This window comes from Talpa occidentalis, unplaced genomic scaffold, assembly GCF_014898055.3.
Source record: "Talpa occidentalis isolate TD23 unplaced genomic scaffold, MPIMG_talOcc4v2.1 talOcc4.13, whole genome shotgun sequence".
Classification (NCBI taxonomy): domain Eukaryota; kingdom Metazoa; phylum Chordata; class Mammalia; order Eulipotyphla; family Talpidae; genus Talpa; species Talpa occidentalis.
Genome location: NW_023601322.1, coordinates 81,936,093 through 81,951,612, shown reverse-complemented (window position 1 = coordinate 81,951,612; position 15,520 = coordinate 81,936,093). Strand labels below are relative to the sequence as shown.

The following is a 15,520-nucleotide window of genomic DNA, read 5'->3' as shown; positions in this document are numbered from 1 at the left end:
GGGCGGGGCCGGCGGGCGGGGGCGGAGCGGCGGCCGCGGCCCTGAGCCCGCCCCCCGCGTCCCCCGCCGGCCGGCTGGCGCGGCCATGGAGGTGTACATCCCGTCCTTCCGCTACGAGGAGAGTGACCTGGAGCGGGGATACACGGTAGGCGCGGGCCGCGGCTCCCCAGGGCCCCGCGAGCCAGACGCGCGGCTCCCGCGCCCCGGAGGCGCCCCCCGGCCGCCGCCGCCGGCCCTGCGCAGGGGCTGCCCCCCGCTCTGCTCCCCTCCCCCAGCGCAGGGACGGGCTGCGCCCGGCGCGGTTGTCAAGGCAACGGCGACCCCTCTCACCCCGGCCCGGCGGCTGCGGGCGCCCGGGGTCCCCGGGTTCGGTCGGTCGCCCCTCACAGGCCGGGGTGCCGGGAGCCGAGCCCTCACCCCCTCGGATGCGGTGCTCGCCCCGCGCCCGGCGCCTGTCCTCGGGGGGGCCCCCCTGGACTGCGTGGGTTCGAGCGCAGATGTGCCCCCCTGCGCTGACAGAGGGGGTCGCGGCGCGTGGATGCTGGCTTCCAAGTTGTGTGGATTCTCTCAGGCGCAGGATGAGCTAAGCTTTAACATCCTCCCGAGCCGAAGCGAACACCTGTGTTGCTTTTAGATGGTTTCCAAAGTTTCCCCCTCCCCTGGTTCTGCAGTGCCATGAAATGGCAAAATCAGGTGCTTCCAGAGCACCATTCTGCAGCTGCAGCTGGGGTGCGGAGAACTGAGCGCCCGGCCTTAGCTGTCAAGAGTGGAGGGGTGGTGGGGTGATGGGGTGGTGGGGTGTTGGGGGGCGCACACGCCTGCGCCAAGGCCTGGTGGGACCTTTGAGTAACAAGTTGAGCGAGTGGAACCGCGTAGACGCTTGACTTCCCAAAGAATGTGGACATCTTTATCTAGACTATCTTTGCTGGAGGGGAAATGCCTGCTACATGCCTCAGTCACAGGATGGTAGGTTTGGGGAGGGTTGCAGAGGGCAGTCTGAAAGAATTGTTATTTTGTGCACTAATCACTCCCTTGCTAAACACCTCTTTGGTTTGCAGATTATTTTTAAGCGCCCTGGTGACTCGCTTTGGAGCCTTGTGTTTTCCTAGTGAACACTAGATCCCTTCTCAAAGGAAGATTTAGAATTCAGATTAGAAATTGGGGGAAAATTTCAGAGTATGTGGGTTGTTAGAGTTAAGTAGAGTGCTGGGTCCCAGTGTCCCAAAATGAGTACTCAGGGTGCCTTCCATGGGGAGGGAGCTGAGTGGCCAATTATATAAGTCATCCTTTCCACTGAACTAACATTTGGTCAAATACTCTAGCTTCCTTTAAAAAAAAACAAGAAAAAAAAAACACACTTTAAATATGAACCTAGTCAAGGCTTTTTCCTTAGTCTTAAAACCCAGGTTTTCTTCCGTTCCTCTTGGATGGCACAGTCATGGCAGGCCCACCATGTTGGGGACATTCTTTTAGGATCTGAAGTTAAAAAGACTGCTTGATAGGAGACTTGGTCTTTAAGACCAAGGAAAGAGGAATATTGTCTCCTTTAGTCCAAGGTAAAAGTAGTTGTATCCCCAAATAAGCACCTGTAGGTACATCAGCATTAAGGCTCCTTGGCCATTCTTAATTTTCTCTCTTTCGAGAATTTATTTAGCCCCCCCAAGTTTTCATATCCCTTTTTATTACTTTTTACAAACCATTCTCCTGGTTGTGAATGAAAACGATTTGGAGAAGTCCTTTTCTTGGTAATCTTAGTAGTTTCAGATTTGCTTGCGTGATGAGGCTGTGTGTGCTTTTTTGTAAGTTTTTTTTTTTTAAATATCACATAATTCAGTTAGATGGTTAACTATATTGTTAAAACACCTTCTGCAAGTGATTTTTTTCCTCTTGTGAATTTGTGAAGCATCTGTTTCTCTGTTTGCACTGAGCAACTCTTTTGTAATGATTAAGCAATTTATTCACTCATCAAATATTAACTAAGTGTTCCTCTGCACCTCAGTTCTTGGTGCTAGGAGTATAGTAGTGAATAATATTTCATCTTAAAAGAAAAAAAAACAGAATGAAAAGAAATAAAATCAATAAAATCTTAGTTTCCTAAAAGAGAAGCTTATAAAATAATATACACTTTACTGTAAAAAGTACCTCATTGCCTAGTGACTGCTTCAAATTTAAGAACTATTATCACATTCTAACCAATTCAGTAATGGGAAGCTCTAAGTAGAAAGGGAAATTTCTTCCTCCCTGCTTGTACACATGCCTGCAGAGATCAAACACAGGGGAGCTCTCTTAGAGACTTTTTCCCTATGCTGTGAAAACCTAGATTTTCTTTTTAAGAAAAATCACCAGAATTTACTTTCAACATTCATCCTTCAGCTTCTGGATATTCCGTGTTGGTATGTATAGTTCTGAATCCTAACCACCAGCCAAGGGATCTTCCACAGTAGAAAGGACCATGATTTGAGTGCCTGGATCTTATTAACGGCCAAGACATTTGCTTCTGATATTAGCAATTGCATCAAATAGATCACCCCTGTGCATGCTTGTTTGTGTCCACTGCTAGGATTTCTGTAGGGCGTGAACGAAAAATAGTACTTCTGAGTCTTCTAAAGTCTATATATATATTTCTCAGAGCTTCAAAGAATTTACACAAAGTTATGTTCAAGGTACAAAATAATTAACCTTGTAAGGAGTAATGACTCTTTGTCCTTTGAACATGTCAGCATTAGGTGTGGGCCAGCTGGGGGTGGGCAAGGAAGAGACTGAAATATGGAAGGAGGTTGTTCCTGTTCTTCCAATATCAGCTCATCCTGGAGGAATAAGATAAGCAAGGTTTAGTCAGCCCAGAGGCCTAAGGGAGGGAAGCTGCTGTTCTTTGCTTAGGGTGCTGTGCTAGGTGGGGATGGGGTGCTTAGGCATGCTGATTGTGAAATCTGATTAGTTTTTGCTGGGCTTGTGAATTCTAGAAAGAGGAAGTACAGGGGAAATGTCATCTTGTGGGAAAGGCATTTTAAACTTCCGGATGCACCAAAAACAGAAACGTGGGAAGGGGTGGAATTGAAATCATTTTAGTTTACAAAGAAGCAGGAGAGACCACTGGAACAAAATGCAGATGAATTCTGATAGGACTTTATGAAAGTTTATTCTCGTCCCCTTCCCACCCACCTTAGGGCTTATTTAATATCTGTTTCCCCTGCTAGGTTGGCAGCTCCTTGGACAGTGTGCACCTCCCCTGTTGTCCCTAGTATGGGGCCTGTCAAATAGTACGAGTGCACCCCATGTCTGCTGAATAAATAATGAATGTTGAGTCTTCTCACAGGAGAAGAAAATCTGAAGAGCAGAGCTCCTGAGCTTGAAGCGCTCAGTGGGCTGGTGGGGTCAGGGTGCAGGCTGGAGTTTCGAGTACCAGGGGTTCTAACTCCAGATCTAAAGACACCTGCTCCCTAGCCTGGGGAGTCATAAGGAGCACGGTCTTTCACTTCAGACTCTGGGAGTCACAGGAGAGATTTTGAGGAAGGAAATAACTTGGTTAATTCTGTGTTTAGAAAGATGACTCTTGGAGCATGGTCATCTCAGAGACACTTGCACAAGAACCAGAAGGCAACTTGGAAGGAAATAGGATGGTGCTCTGGTCAGCAGATGTGAGGTCAGGGTGACTCACGTGTGTGTGCCTGTGCCCGCCAGTAACCTACGATAACTGGTTCTTGGGGAGGAGGGGATTCATGTGGGCCAGTGGTTTTGGTGATGAGTGAGGATCTTTAATTTTGGAGTTAAGGATATGCATAGGTTTGGGCTAGAAATATGGCTTGTGTAAGGTCATTCAGTGTAACATGAAAAAGCATATAAATCGGTGCTGTTCCTTACAAAGAGCTTGCAGAGTAGAGAAAGCTGAGGATAAAATTCTAGAACTTGAGCAAGCAAAGATGTCTCTGCACAGCATCCAAAAGGAAAGGAAACCTAGGGATGTGAAGCAGCTAAAGGAGAGACGGTAGGTGCTTTACAAGAAGGAAAGTTCTAGATGCCACTGACTAATTGTGAGGGAAGATGGAGAACAGCCCATTGGATACAAGGAGTGGGTTCCTGGGTGCTGGTTAAGGCTAGTTATGTCACCATATTTAGGCTAGATATCTTGGTGAAAACAACAAAACTGGAATTATAACTTAGGTCACAACAACAACAAAAAAATTGAATTCCATCACTGTAAAAATGAAGGCATTGAGTAAGTTTTTCAAGTGTGTTTTTACTCTGTGACTGACGGTGTTTTGTTTATACTAATGTATCTTTTTTGAGGGATTTGGAGGGTGTCACTAGTGTACATGATATATGAGGCTTTTCAGAACATAAGTTTGCTTCATAGATACATGATCACTGTGTAAGGTTGCAGGAATCCTTATTGGTTAGATTAAAATACAAAAATGGAACACTATAACAAACCATCATTTTACTGCCTGCTCACCTGCCAGTATTTCCTCATCCCTACTTCATTCACTGCTCCTTGTTCCCCCATCTTTTAAAATAAAAATTCCTTAATATTTTTAAGCAAATATAACTTTGTCTGTAAATATTTCACCGAGAATGGCTGATGAAGACATTTTAAAAAATCAAACCCAAAATTAAATATTACTACAAAATGAGGAATACCTTAATATCCCACTTATTTTTAACATGTCCCCGTGTGAATATTGCCTTGGCATTTTCAGTGATGTGCAGGAAGAATCGTTTTGCCCTTTGATATTTGTGAGAACGAGACTGAAAGCTTGCGTGAGGGGACTCAGTCACTCGAGAATGAACCACCTCTCTCTGCTTTTATCAGTCTCCAGAGTAGCTAGCTCTCACCTGCCTGCAAATTGCAGCGTGCTTTTGTTTGTTTGTTTGTTTTGTAAACTGTGACATCTGGAAGAGAAGAAGATATTTTTTGAGAGCAAAAACACTTTTCCCCTAGGAGTGCTGAGCAAATCTTAATCCATATCTTCTTATCCCAGCCGGCTTCTCCCCCAGTCCTGTTACAGGGGCATTTCTGGGTGCTGACTGGCTGGCATCAGGGTTACCTGAACCCAGAGTTACCTGAAGCCACATGAGGATCACTGAGCCAGATGGAATTGTTCCAGGGCAGGGAGAGGGGCAGCCCAGACCCCGCAAACCTGCCTGCTCTAAATAGGTTCTGCCATCCTCCATATCACACACACAATATGAGACTTTAATGGGAAGGAACTTTAATACAATTAGGAAACAAGACAACAAAGGCAAAGAATCTAGTTTCTAAATCAAGCACCCAAAGTGACCCGTCCCCTCGTGGGTAAAAGTCCATCCAAATGGGATTGGCCCAGAGCAAGGCCCCAAAGCCTGCCACAAGTCTAAAGCATCTTCCAGTGGGGACCCACAGAAAAGGGTCAGAAACAACCAGACAAGCCTGGAAGGAAAAGAGCAAAATCAAAATCAAGACAAAAGCCGCCACTGTCACCTCCCCACGGGTCTCACCCAAATCTGTGTCACCCCGTCCACGGCCAAAAGGCAAGCACAGTTTCTCCACGTGTCTCACAGCCCCATGTGCCTCCTCCAGGTCTCCTTCTGGCTCCATCCTGCTTCCTTCCTTCCTCAGTCTCCTCTGCAGCTTCTTCTCTCCCTGCTCAGCAACCTGGAACCTCCCCCTTTCCTGGGGACCACCCTGTTACAGAATCAGAACAGGGGGCATCTCTAGAGCTGGCAATGAGGTCAGTCCATTCCTAACTCAGCAGACATGATGTTGGGAGGCAGACAGAAGGTGGGGAGACCGTTGTGTGCAAGCAGTGTCTCTCAGCCACTCACTGCGGTATCTCTGATGGAAGACTGTGTGCCCAGGACGTGACTGGCACAGTGCCTCTCTCAGGGTAAGCCCACAGCGCAGGTCAGATGTGTGTCAAGTGATTAAATCAAACATGTACAAGATGTTCCTTACCCTTAAGGATGAGAAATACAATTTGAAAATACCCTGGGACATTAACCAACACAATGCCACATTGCTTTAAAAACAAATCAAAATAGGTTCAAGAGGGTTGAATTCTGCAAAGATGCTGCTTAGAAAGGCGGGAGCAGAAGTAAGTCTGTTTTCATTGAGGTAGAAATACATTTGAATCCTTTTAAAGAAGTTTTTATTTTGTAATTCTTTCTACATAAACTTTCAGTTTTGAAATAATTTTAGATTTGCAGACGCCTTGCAGAGTCAGGACTGAGAGTTCCTGTATAGCCCTCGCCCAGTTCCCCTGTACTGGCTTCTGTCTTACTTTAGCAAACGAGCATTGGTGCATTGGGAGTAGCTAAATTCCAGATTCTGTTTGGATTCCACCAGTTTTCCCACTGATGTCCTTTTTCTGTTCCAGGATCCAATCCAGGATGCCATATTGCATTTAGTTTTGTGTGCTTTCATGTGATACTAAGTTAGTAGTCCAAATGCTAGCACTCTGTGCCTCAAAAATGAGGGAAGTGTGTTACTGGTAATGAACCTGCCTAGATCAAATTTTGGTTACATTGGATGCTTCCTGGCTACTTTTTACCTTTTGGCAAAAACCCATTTATAATATTTTACGAGCTTGTGATGGAAACTGATACAGCCTAATTGTGAAAGCACAGGCTGTGGACTCGCTGTCAGCCTGCAAGTCTTGCCTCAGGTATTTAGCCCACACACTCCCTACCCCCTTATTCTTGGGGAATGCCTACCAAGATCCCCCAAACCCCTCTTCGTGTGCCTAAAACCATGGATAATGCTGAAACCTGCATTCATTGAGTTTTTTCGTAAACTTGCCTATATTTGATAAAGTTCAATTTATAAATTAAACATTGTAAGGGACTAGCAATAGTAGCTATTAATAAGCTAGAACAATGATAACTATTTACTGTAAGAAAAGTTATGTGAATTTGGTGTCTCTGTCCAATTATTTTATGTAATATTTTTGGACCATGATTGATCATACGTAATGGAAACCACAGAAAGTCAAACCATGGATAAGAGGGATCAGGTACATCATCACCTTATTTCTCCCATCTGGGGAAGACGGTAGTACTGGTACCTGCCTTATGAGGTGATTTGAGGATTGAGATATCCTTGCAAAGTGCAAGGAGTGGTGTCTCTACCTGTGCTTGTGATTCGTTCTTATTTCCAATAATGACTATCTTGAAGTTTACTCTTTTTTAAAAGTTCTTCAGTGTGAATTTATAATGTTAGCAAAAACCCAGGAGAAATACTGGGTTTTATGGAAGATAAATTCTTGCAAATACTTGGATGTAGTTCCAAAGCAGCAATTTTATAAAACCAACTGATATTCCTATGACACCTCTCAAACTATGTGTTTGAGTTTACTTTACTACTCTTATTTACTTCATATGTTTAGTATTTTTCTTCAAGATCAGAAAGGTTAGAATGTTTGTCCAAATGGTGAGGGCATAGCAGGGAGGCATAGAGTACCCATGTCCTACCTCCCAGCACCCCGCACCCCCCCAACCTGCACCCTCTTCAGCCACAGGCACTGTCACACTCAGACTTCCCATTCCCTTGCTGGTCTTCTAGCTTTTCAGTGGAATTTAGCCTTTCACATTTTTTAATGGAATTTCCTGTTATTTATTGATAGCTTTGTGTGTGTCTTTGCCTTATTACGTTCCTATTGTTGCCTTGCTTCCCCTCCTTTTAAAAGTAACTGTTAATTTTGGAAAATTTCAGCATAGGCATTAACAGAGAGGGTAATGACCCCTTACTCAGCTTTACCAGGTGATAAACTCTTGCAGATTTCCTTTCCTGCTCTGCCCACCACTCCTTGTCTACCCTCCCCAGTTTTGTTTTGAGGTCAATCTCAGACCTGTGTGTTTTATTTTCAGTTTGTGTCTAAAAACCAAGATTCCTTTCATTAAAAAATAATCACGGTATTATCACACTCAGTTAAAATTGAGCACTCATTCACCAGTATCCTAGTCACTAATCTAGTTTCTCCTCTTCTTATTTGTCCAGTGTATGTTTGTCATCTTTTTTTTAATGCACTTCTTTGGAATTGAGGTTGAAACTAGGTTCATATATGATTGCTTGATCTGGAGTCTTTTTAATCTACAGGGTTTTTTCCCCACCTCTTTCATTTTTTGGTTTTTACACTTATTGTATTTTGTAAACTATGATATTTGTCCTGTAGAATTTCCCCTACTGGATTTTGCTGTTCCATCCTGTGTCATTTTTTTTTTTCTTACATCGTTGTTCATTTTGGTACAATATTTGATTTCTCCCCTCAGGTGTAATCCCCATAAATTTCCCATTATCACCTCACCTGTGAACCATCGCCATAGTCCCTTGTGCTCTTCCCTCCCCTGTTTTGAACCCTTTCTTTCCCCTTCTGGTGTCTCATATCTATAATTTTTTTAAAAGATTTACTTATTTATACAAGCACGGTACAGTCAGAAGCGCAGGAGGGTGAGAGAATTCACCAGAGCCAGAGCAGGGAGCAGAACAGGCAGAAGGACCGAAGTACACTGCTGAGGGGAGCAGCGGGCTGGGCAGGAGAGGTTTGCGTGCATGTGGGACCCTCGCAGGCAGCCGGGGATTGAACTGGCGCTGCAGAGGCTGCGGGCAGCTTCACAGCCCAGCACTCAATCACTGCGCCACCAGGGAGACCCTCATATCTATAATTTGCCTGCTAGTTTTGTCTTTTCTTCCCTGTCTTAGACCCTTTTGTTCAGTTTCCCTGTATTTCTCCTATAAGTGAAATCATGCAAATATTTTTCTTTTTTCTTCTGACTTATTTGAACATAATCCCTTCCAGCTCCATCCATGTTGCTGCAAATGGTTTAAGTTTATCTTTTTTTGATTGCTGAGTAATATTCCATTATATATAATGAAATGTGATACACACACCCCCCACATCTTTTTTATCCAGTTATTTGTTTTGGGGCATCTAGTTGTTTCAATATCTTAGCTACTGTAAATAGTGCTGCAGTAAACACAGGAGTGGAGGTTTCCTTTTGAATTAATGTTTTTGTGTCCTTTAGGTAGATCACTAGTAGTGGAATTGATGGGTTATATAGTAGCTCCATTTTTAGTAATTTGAGAACCCTCCACACAGCTTTCCTTAGTGGTTGGGTCATTTTACATTCCCACATCCTGGTGTCATTATTAACACATTCTCTGTCACTTACACTATAAGAAGGTTGAGACTTGGTTATTTACAAATTTGGCTGGTGATGCCAGCAGACATAGAGGAACATCGCCTATGGCTGTTCACTCCTAGCGGTGACTAAGTAATGATGCTCTCATGTTACCATTCTTTGTGCTTTTATTGGCTTGAATACATGTAGAAGAAGAAACTTTGCCTTGTAAACTAGTTAATTACTCTGAGGTATAGCTTTATAGGAAAGGCAGGATAAATGCTTCATTCTTTCTTTTATTGTATAGTTTTCCAAAATGAGTTTGTGGCCTCCAAAGATCACAAACTAAAGGTGATCACAGAGACTTGTTCTTAAAAAATTAGTGTTATTGGGGCCTCCCCTGGTGGTGCAGGCTGTTGAGCACAGCACTGTGAAGCTGTCCGCAGCTCTGCAGTGTAGGTTTGATTCTGGCTGGCGGGCGAGGGTCCCACATGGCGCGGCAGACCTCTCCTGGCTCGCCCGCTGCTCCCCTCAGCAGTGTATTTCAGTAGATCTGCCTGTTCTGCTCCCTGCTCTGTCTCTGGTGAATCCTCTTACCCTCCCGCACATCTGGCCTGTACCCCGGTTCTTGTATGCATAAATAAATAAATCTTTTTAAAAGATTAGTGTCATTTTAGACCTATGATTATTAGCGTATGTGCTATAGTTCAGTTTGTTGCATTTATCATTCTGTGCTTTTGGTCCCATCTTCAGCCACTATTAACTTTTGTCTTTTCAAGTTGGGAACTGTGTCCTCACTACAACTTACTCATAACTTCTTGCTTCCAGTATGACAAGATACTCTGATGCATCTTTTACCTTTCCTGCCCCAGAGGTGGAATTAGCCACTTCTCTAAAGATCCCTGGGTGCAGTGAATGAGATGTTTCGGGACCGTGATCTGGGCACTGGGAGTGCACATTGACACTGGATTTGTGACGATTTCTAGATCTTTTCAGTTATCAAAGCTGTGATTTTTTTTAAGGACCAAAACCTTGTTGAATTCGGGAAAACAGAATTTTTTTCTTGGATACTTCTGTTTCAATTGTGTGTTTCCACCCACATTGAAAAGCTCGGTCTTTTAAGTGCTGAAACTAATAGAATATATCACATTATTAATTTACGGCCTCACATTAAATGCATCAGTGTGTCTTCACTATAATACCTGTCCTGCCATCACAACATGATTGCTAGATACAGATTAAAATGTTTCTAACAAGTTCTTTTATTCTTACATCTAGCCCAAGAGGGATCTAGGAGTCTAGTCACTATTTGCAGATCACTGGATTGATTCTTCTCTGCTTAGCTACCCAGTCTCATGTTGTTATGCTTTAAATTTTTTATTATCATCTTCAGGTTGTTTTTAAAAATCAGTATTGCTTTCTATTGTATATTGTTTATACTGTATCAGGAGTATCTGTGGAAATCAAGCTTCTGTTAATGTTCTTCCCAATCTGTTTCCTTCTTCTCCCACTTAAGACCACTTTACGAAAGGGTATGGGTTTATACCTCCGCTTACAATACAAAAATATAGTAACCAGTACTAATGTATTTGTGTTCCTGCTCCTTTTCGCAGATGAAACAGTAGAATATTAAAACCACCTTTCTTTGTCTTAGCAGTCTGCCCTAGAGAGACTGCCCAGGGGTGCATCTGCGAGGAGACAGTGGCAGTTTCCGTAGCTCTTGCGCCTTGCTGGCCGCCTTCCAAAGTCTTAACGCCTCTTTTCGTTGTTTTTGTCAGTATTTCTTTGGAATAGATTTCTAGCAGTGGGTTACTGGCTCCAAAGGTAAATGCCCACTTAATTTTGCCAGTTATGGTCAAATCCCCTGGTGAACTGATGGTGCACTTTTGCATTCCCTTAGCAACTCAGGAGAGGGTATGCCTGCTCTGGGATAGGCTGCGGGGCTTTCCCTCAGGTTTTCAGATATTTGCCAATCTGATAGGTGAGCAGTGTTGTCGCAGTGCAGGTCCTGTGCAGTTTGCTGGCTCAGTGCCGGTGGTTAGGTTGGGCACTTGAAATGCGCTAATGTCCCTTTGAGTTGCTTTTTCTTTTTGTGAAGGGGGCTGGTGGGTATTTGAAATAAGCTCTTGTCAATTTTTATCAAAAATTTGAATTGCTTAGATTTTTACTTTATAATTCTTTTTATTCTTGGAACATTTAAAAAATTTCAGCTCAGGGCCTCCCTGGTGGCTCAGGCGTTAAACACAGTGCTATCAAGTTATCACCAGCCACTGCAGGACGAGTTCAATCCCCAGGCGGCCAGGGAGCTACCCACATGGCACAGCGGACCTCTCCGGTCTTTCCCACTGCTCCCCTCAGCAGTGTACTTTGGTCAGTCTGCCTGTTCTGCTCCCCACTCTCTCTGGTGAATCCTCTCACTCCCCACACCTCTGGATTACACCCCAGTTCTTGTATGCATAAATAAATAAATATTTAAAAAATTTTCAGCTCATAAGATAAAAATCTCATATATACAAAATACCGGTGACTAACATCCCTTAAAGTGAACGTGCAGGAGAGCACTGGAAATAAGCTCTTGAGAGGACAGCACTTCCAGCCTTTTCTGTCTTCGTTGGAGTTGGCAGACACCCAGAGGGACCATGTTGCATCTGGCAGATGTTGGTTGTTTGTCCCTGATGCTTAGAGATGACAATTAGTGATTCCAACATCCCCAAGTTCTGCATGCAGTGAAGGCAAATCCGAATCTAGAGTGTCCAAGACAATAAGAACAAATCATGTCCCTTCCATGATGAAGCAATGTGATGTGATTAACCTGCCACCAGCTAGCTGGCTGCTCACCCAGGGCTCAGCGTTCGTCTCTGCTGCAGACAGACTGGTATTTATCAGCGCTTCTAGCCAGCTTGGCTCTGCCTGGGCTCAGCCACATGCACTTCGACCCCGTCACATATATAGACTTCCATCTGGTGCTGGAATATTGCTTTACCTGCCTGAATTTATAGCTCAATGAGTCAAATAACACCCCATTCAGGATGGATAGTAACTTGGTGGCCCATGGTTAAGTGTTCAGCCTCTACTAAGGCCCAATAGTGAGCCAAGAACAGTTCCCCAGAAGGAGAGAGGGTGGCCCCACTGTGGCTCCCCAAACCTAAGACCCTGCACTGTGCTTCACAGCAGGGCTTGTGAGTGGCTCCTAAGAACACCCCAGTCTGCTACTGTCACTCATACACCTTTGGATTTGCTAGATCTTAATGGCCCAGGTGGCAACGCAGATCTCCCAACAGCCTGGACCTGTTGCAGAACATTCTCTTGCTCTAGATCCCCCCAAAGTAGCAGTCATTCAGTGAAGGTGCTGCACTAACAAGCCCACAAGATGTTGCCTTCAGAATCCAACCCACATGACCCACATTGTGAAGGGCACTTTGTATTATTCAGCCAGAGGGTTTAAATATTAATCTCACCAAAACACCCTCACAGAAATACCCATAATAATGTTTGGCCAAGTGTCTTGGCATCCCTGGCAAAACTAACCATTATTGTTCCTTTTAACAATGGAAATAACACTCAGTCAAGTCATAAACACTGTAATGTTTTTTCCTCTCTCTTAATTTCATTCTGATGGACAGAGCATGAGAAAACAAGGTTTGATATTTTGCTAGCTGATATTATTCTTAAGTGATGTTTACTCCCTCCTGCAGTAGGAAGGTTTTTTGCTTCAGATGCACGCCTTTGGGAAGCTCGTGTCTCCCTTTTGAGAAGTGAACATAGTGCAGGGAATAAAAATTTATAGCAAAGGTCTGGGGTTTTGTTTTTTTTGTTTGTTTGTTTATATTAAGGTACAATTAGATCTCACTGTCAGTAAAAATTGATGGCTACAGCTACCAAGCTATTGAGCCTGTGCTAATAAATGCAACAGTTGTTCATAATTTGGTGGTAAATGACCTTTAAATGTAGACGTCTACAGAGGCTGTCCTTGGGGAACAATTTAACTTCCAAATGACACCCATGAGTACTTGTTATCATTTAAATATGCTTCCTTTTGTCAATAACAGAATAACAAATACTGGTTAGATTTCTAATGTTGATTCAGATACCAGGAAACCTGCTGAATAAATTAGTGTACATTTGATTTATATTGACCAAAATTTTTTACATTGCTCTGTTACAGGTCAAGGTGACATGCATTTAAATGCACTGCAGAGCAGAGGTTACATTTGACTGACATGAATGCTTACGCTGTTTTTAATTAACTTTTAAAATATTATCCTAAAATTCCTTCTCAAGCACCAATTATTAGGAACCAGATTGAAATTAACTGAGGACATTGGTGAGCCCTAATTTAGAAGTCAATAATCTGGATCTTTCCCATCAAAATAAGTGGAGGAAATTATTGCTACATTTTATCTTATAATTGGTTGGGAAATCAGACCTGCTCTTTCCATTGTAGTCTGTGAATTCATTGTGGGGTTTCCACTGATAGTTTTGCAGAAACAGCCTGAGATAACATTGAAAAAAGCTGAAAAATGTGCCTCCCTGGTGGTGCAAGGGGTTAAGCACCGCACTATGAAGCAATCCAAAGCCCTTGCAGCGCAAGTTCGATCCCTGGCCAGCCAGGGAGCAACCCACATGGCGCAGCAGACCTCTCCTGTGTCACCCGCTGCTCCCCTCAGCAGTGTGTTTCAGTACAACTGCCTGTTCTGCTCCCCGCTCTGTCTCTGGTGGATCCTCTCACACCCCGCATCTCTGGCCTGTACCCCAGCTCTTGTATGCATAAACAAATAAATAAATCTTTAAAAAAAAAAAACTGAAAATGTACAAAGTCTTACCTAGTATAGGAAGTATACCACAGGAAATGAGTTTTCTAAGTACTATGAACTTTTTCATTGGTATTGTTGTGTGGGTGTAGAAGAGGGATGGGTTGTAGGGTGAGGCTGTGGATTCATTTTGTGGATTCATTCATTCAGTCACTAACCTTTCATTAGTAGTCCAAAGCAATGTATGTTTTAAGGAAGCTTTAATTGACACTTGATTTGCCCTTTGAAAGAATATCCTCACAGTGGACGCTGCTACCCTTGCATGTTAAAAATTGTTGGATAAAAGGCATTGCACTTTCAGTGTACAATTTTTTTCATGTATACCCTGTGGAAGAAGGTGGACATAATTCCAGTGGCTAGTACCGAAATGTGCAGAGGTCTTTATTCGCTGTTATGAAGCTCTTTGTTGTTAACCGAAGAGTATGTTTTGGGGGATCTGGAGAATCTTCTGAGATTTGCTTCTGGAGGAGCTGCATGTCATCAAGTGGTAACTTGAAGCCCCTTTACTTTAAAGCTTTCCATCTGAACTTCTTCGTTGTAATCAGAGCCACTCCAGAGCAGAAGACTCTTCCCACCTTTGGTGGATGCCAGAAGGCCAGAGAATTCAATTTAGCGGCAGACACACTGGTTTCTCAGCCTGTGGCTTTGTACCTAGGTTCCACCCACCCCAAACAACATTAACCCTGTATTGTCCATGAAATGACAGGGTGGAAACACTAATGGAAATAGAAGTGGAGATCATAAAATGGAAAGTGGTGAGAGAATGGCAAATGTTGCGTGTGTGTCTGAGATGAGTCACTCAATAGTGGGAGTGATTCTGAGGGGAGAGTCATGCTGTGCGTCTCTTAAGTGGATTTAAGTAGCTGCAGATGAAGGGACAGACATTCAAGCATTCACACCAACTGGAGGTGCTCCATGCTGAGGGATCCTGTCCAAAGGAGGGCTTGGGCTTCTAATGCAAATAGGTAGCAGCTGAAGTGGTGGCCCCACCCTTGCTGCAGGTTGGAATTGCCTGGAGAACTTTGCAAACTACTGATGCTTTGGTTTCAGAGTCTGACAGCTCTGTGTATGGATCGAACATGAGAAAGTTTTAAAGGTCCTCGGTGATTACAGTGAGCAGCCAAAGTTAATAACTGTACTAAGAATATCTCCAAGATGTGGCAATCCTTGAAGTGGGTACCTTGCCCCAACATGTCGTAAGAGGGTAAGTCAGTGGTTATTGGGAGCAATTAAAGCACAGATTTTTCAGACTCTATCCCCAGAGAGTCTTATACGATTGAGGTCCAGGTTTGGTACAGTTTAAAAGTTTTCCATGTGATTTTAATTTGTGACTATGCTTGCCAGCTATGGGGTTGGTTGCTGATGCTGTTTTGACAAAACAACCCTCAAGACTATTATTTAGCATGAAGAACAAATGTCAACTCTGCTTTAAAGCTTTGAAGGACAGGTTCACATACTGATTTCTCAAGAGTGCATCAAGGGCAGAGTGTTTAAACCGCTCTTCAGTCTTTGGATCCCTAAACTAATGAACTGAAGAAAAGCTTTTCTGACCTCAGCCAGGTTGGATGTTCTAAGCTTTGGAGCCAGAGAGACCTGGTCGCACATTCTGACTTTGT

General features: G+C 43.6%; 1 protein-coding gene across 3 annotated transcripts in view; it reads left to right on the top strand.

Annotated features, from left to right (window-relative positions):
• Positions 1–62: 62 nt before the first annotated feature.
• Positions 63–15,520, top strand: part of SNX24 (sorting nexin 24) — a 130,955-nt gene continuing 115,497 nt past the window's right edge. For 2 of the 3 annotated variants that reach the window (XM_037509457.2, XM_037509456.2), the window contains exon 1: positions 63–145. In XM_037509457.2, the coding sequence (XP_037365354.1) occupies positions 86–145 (60 nt within the window). In that variant the 5' untranslated portion in view covers positions 63–85. Of the gene's footprint in view, positions 146–13,965; positions 15,109–15,520 lie in introns of those variants that run through there. The other variant, XM_037509458.2, reaches the window with a different exon arrangement.